The sequence below is a fragment of the Bubalus bubalis genome, chromosome 16, assembly GCF_019923935.1.
Source record: "Bubalus bubalis isolate 160015118507 breed Murrah chromosome 16, NDDB_SH_1, whole genome shotgun sequence".
Lineage (NCBI taxonomy): Eukaryota > Metazoa > Chordata > Mammalia > Artiodactyla > Bovidae > Bubalus > Bubalus bubalis.
Genome location: NC_059172.1, coordinates 4775502 through 4779374, shown reverse-complemented (window position 1 = coordinate 4779374; position 3873 = coordinate 4775502). Strand labels below are relative to the sequence as shown.

The following is a 3873-nucleotide window of genomic DNA, read 5'->3' as shown; positions in this document are numbered from 1 at the left end:
TATAGGATTGCCTTAGCTGGAAGAAGAAGAGAAAAATATATTTACTTATAAGAGAGGTCAATGGCTTAACAGTTAAGAACATGAGGTCTTGGTACAGAAAATTCTAGGTTCAACTGCTATCTCTGCTGTTGATCAGTTGTAGGTCCTTGGAAACATTTCTTAACGAAGAAATTATACATGAAGAAATTATACATTACTACATGAAGATTATAATAATATCTTTAAAAACTGTGAAAAGTATTAAGTGGGTTAAGTATAGGATTTAGGGCATTGTCCAAACAAAGTGAAGTGTGTGTGTGTGTGTGTGTGTGTGTGTGTATTTCTATGTGTGCTAACAGTGACAGGAGCAGTACAGTGTATTGATATTTGTTGAACTATCAGCATCATGCTAGACACATAGATTCTCAATAATACATGCAAAATACTCAAAATTTTGACCACTCATCATGTACCAGAGGTTTGGCTGACATTTTCCTGTGTATCTGCTTAACTCAATCAGCCAACCTGTCAGTGTCCTCATTTTGTTCATTCATTTGAAGAGACTCAGATACTCACCCTGCATTAAGCAAATAGCAAGTGAAAGCCTTAATTCTAAAATCAGTTATTTTCCCCAATTCTAGTGGTCTTCCCAAGTGATAGACTGAAGAGGCGGTATTTTACCGACATTGTAAGGTATTTATATGCCTCCTAGCAGTTTTTGAGTTAATTGATACCTTTACTTCTTTATTCCAAAAGAAAAATCAGCAATTTTTTTCTCATTATCTTATCAATCTTTCTCCTAGTGAACATGGATGTTGGAAATTGCACCGTCCTGACTGAATTCATCTTACTGGGTCTCTCAACAGACCCCCAGTGGCAACTAATACTATTTGGAGTATTTCTGACTGTCTATTTGGTAACCTTGTCAGGGAACATGACACTGGTTATCTTAATTCATAATGATTCCCACCTGCACACACCTATGTATTTTTTCATTGGCAATCTGTCTTTCTTGGATTTCTGGTACACCTCGGTGTACACTCCCAGAATCCTGGCTACTTGTATCTCAGAAGACAAGCACATTTCCTTGGCTGAATGTGGAGCCCAGCTATTCTTTTCTTGTGTTGTGGCCTACACTGAGTGCTATCTCCTAGCAGCCATGGCATATGACCGCCACATGGCAATCTGTAACCCGCTACTTTATTCAAGTTCTATGTCTCATTCTCTCTGTACCAGACTTGTTGCTGGCTCCTATATAGGAGGCTTCTTGAATGCCATAACCCATACTGCCAACACTTTTCGCCTGAGTTTCTGTGGCAAAAATATCATCGACCACTTCTTCTGTGATGCACCGCCACTGGTGAAGATGTCATGTACAGACACCAAGGTCTATGAGCAGGTCCTCCTGGGTCTCGTGGGTTTCACGGTCCTCTCGAGCATTCTTGTCATCATCATTTCCTATTTCCACATCCTTCTCGCTATTCTGAGGATCCACACGGCTTCAGGAAGGCGCAAGGCCTTCTCCACCTGTGCGTCACACCTGGTCTCGGTCATGCTCTTCTATGGATCCTTGCTCTTCATGTACTCAAGGCCGAGCTCCACCTACTCCCTGAAGAGAGACAAAGTGGCTGCCCTGTTCTACACTGTGGTCAACCCACTGCTCAACCCTCTCATCTATAGCCTGAGAAACAAAGACGTCAAAGAGGCCTTCTGGAAAGCGGCAAAGACCATAAGACCTCAGAGATGATGGTGACCTGTTTTTGCAGAATGTTCTCATTGCATTTTCTAGGTTATTGGCTTATTAATATGTTTGTAAACATTGCCATATTTCAAGTATATGCAGCATGTTGTACTTAAAAGAAGAAACACTGATTAAACGATGTTGTTTTTTATTACTTCTTTTATTGTGATTAAACTATTTTAAACATACGATATTAGTTTGTTTGATGTTTTAAGATACTGCAGTATGCTTGATTCTGTAGTGGTTTAGTTGCTTAGTAATGCTGGAGTGTTGCAACTCCGTGAACTTTAGCCTGCCAGGCCCCTCTGTCCTTGGGTTTCTCCAGACAAGAATGTTAGAGTGGTTTGCCATTTCTTTCTGCAGGGGATCTTCCTGACCCAGGCATCAGACCCGCATCTCCTAAACTGCAAGTGGATTCTTTACCACTGAGCCGCGATGGGAACTTATTCTTCTTCTTAGCAATACTATATTTTCCATAACATTTATATGCCTGACTATCTTTGGAAGGTCTTAGAGACAGAAAGGAATTTGATGGATTTTTGTATAAAGTTTGATTTTGAATCTTAGTGCACAAACTTCATTCTGTGGGGAAAATATTTGCAGTGGCTGATTTTTGGAAATTGACTCAAGATTTTATACATGTTTATTTTTAGCAAGTAATTCCACCATATTTATTCAAGAACTCTAAATGAGTACATAGAAAATATTATTGTAAATTTTTGTCTTTGTAAAATTGATGTACTCTACATTAATTTAATATAGGGTCAAATATTTGGCAAAGTATTAAATTGATGTAGACAAAATGCTAGGTCCATGAATCAAGGCAAATTGGAAGCAGTCAAACAGGAGATGACAAAAGTGAACATCGACATTTTAAGAATCAGCGAACTAAAATGGACTGGAATGGGTGAACTTAACTCAGATGACCATTATCTACTACTGTGGGTAAGAATCCCTTAGAAGAAATGGAGTAGCCATCATAGTCAACAAAGGAGCCTGAAATGCAGTACTTGGATTCAATTTCAAAAATGACAGAATGATCTCTGTTTGTTTCCACAGCAAACCATTCAGTATCACAGTAATCCGAGTCTATGCCCTGACCAGTAATGCTCAAGAAGCTGAAGTTGAATGGTTCTATGAAGACCTAGAAGATGTTCTAGAACTAACACCCAAAAAATATGTCCTTTTCATTTTAGGGGAATGGAATGCAAAAGTAGGAAGTCAAGAAATACTTGGAGTAACAAGGAAACTTGGCCTTGGAGTATAGAATGAAGCAGGGCAAAAGCTAATAGAGTTTTGCCAAGAGAACTCACTGGTCATAGCAAACACCCTCTTTCAACAACACAAGAGAAGACTTTACACATGGACATCACCATATGATCAATAACAAAATCAGATTGATTATATTCTTTGCAGCCAAAGAGGGAGAAGCTTTATCAGTTCAGTTCAGTTCAGTCGCTCAGTCGTGTCTGACTCTTTGCAACCCCATGAATCACAGCATGACAGACCTCCCAGTCCATCACCAACTCCCGGAGTTCACACAGACTCACGTCCATTGAGTCAGTGATGCCATCCAGCCATCTCACCCTCTGTCGTCCCCTTCTCCTCCTGCCCCCAATGCCTCCCAGCATCAGAATATTTTCCAATGAGTCAACTCTTTGCATGACGTGGCCAAATTACTGGAGTTTCAGCTTTAGCATCATTCCCTCCAAAGAAATCCCAGGGCTGATCTCCTTCAGAATGGACTGGTTGGATATCCTTGCAGTCCAAGGGACTCTCAAGAGTCTTCTCCAACACCACACTTCAAAAGCATCAATTCTTCGGCTCTCAGCCTTCTTCACAGTCCAACTCTCACATCCATACATGACCACAGGAAAAACCATAGCATTGACTAGCCAGACCTTTTTGGCAAAGTAATGTCTCTGCTTTTGAATATGCTATCTAGGTTGGTCATAACTTTCCTTCCAAGGAGTAAGCGTCTTTTAATTTCATGCCTGCAGTCACCATCTGCAGTGATTTTGAAGCCCCAAAAAATAAAGTCTGACACTGTTTCCACTGTTTCCCCATCTATTTCCCATGAAGTGATGGTACTGGATGCTATGATCTTCGTTTTCTGAATCATGAGCTTTAAGCCAACTTTTTCACTCTCCTCT

The 3873-nt window shown here is 40.2% G+C and overlaps 1 protein-coding gene across 1 annotated transcript; it reads left to right on the top strand.

Moving 5' to 3' along the window:
* The first annotated feature begins 787 nt into the window (after window positions 1–787).
* LOC102414345 (olfactory receptor 9G4) lies at window positions 788–1726 on the top strand. Its single transcript, XM_025266324.3, has one exon. The coding sequence runs from the start codon at window positions 788–790 to the stop codon at window positions 1724–1726; it is 939 nt and encodes a 312-aa protein (XP_025122109.3).
* Window positions 1727–3873: the final 2147 nt, after the last annotated feature.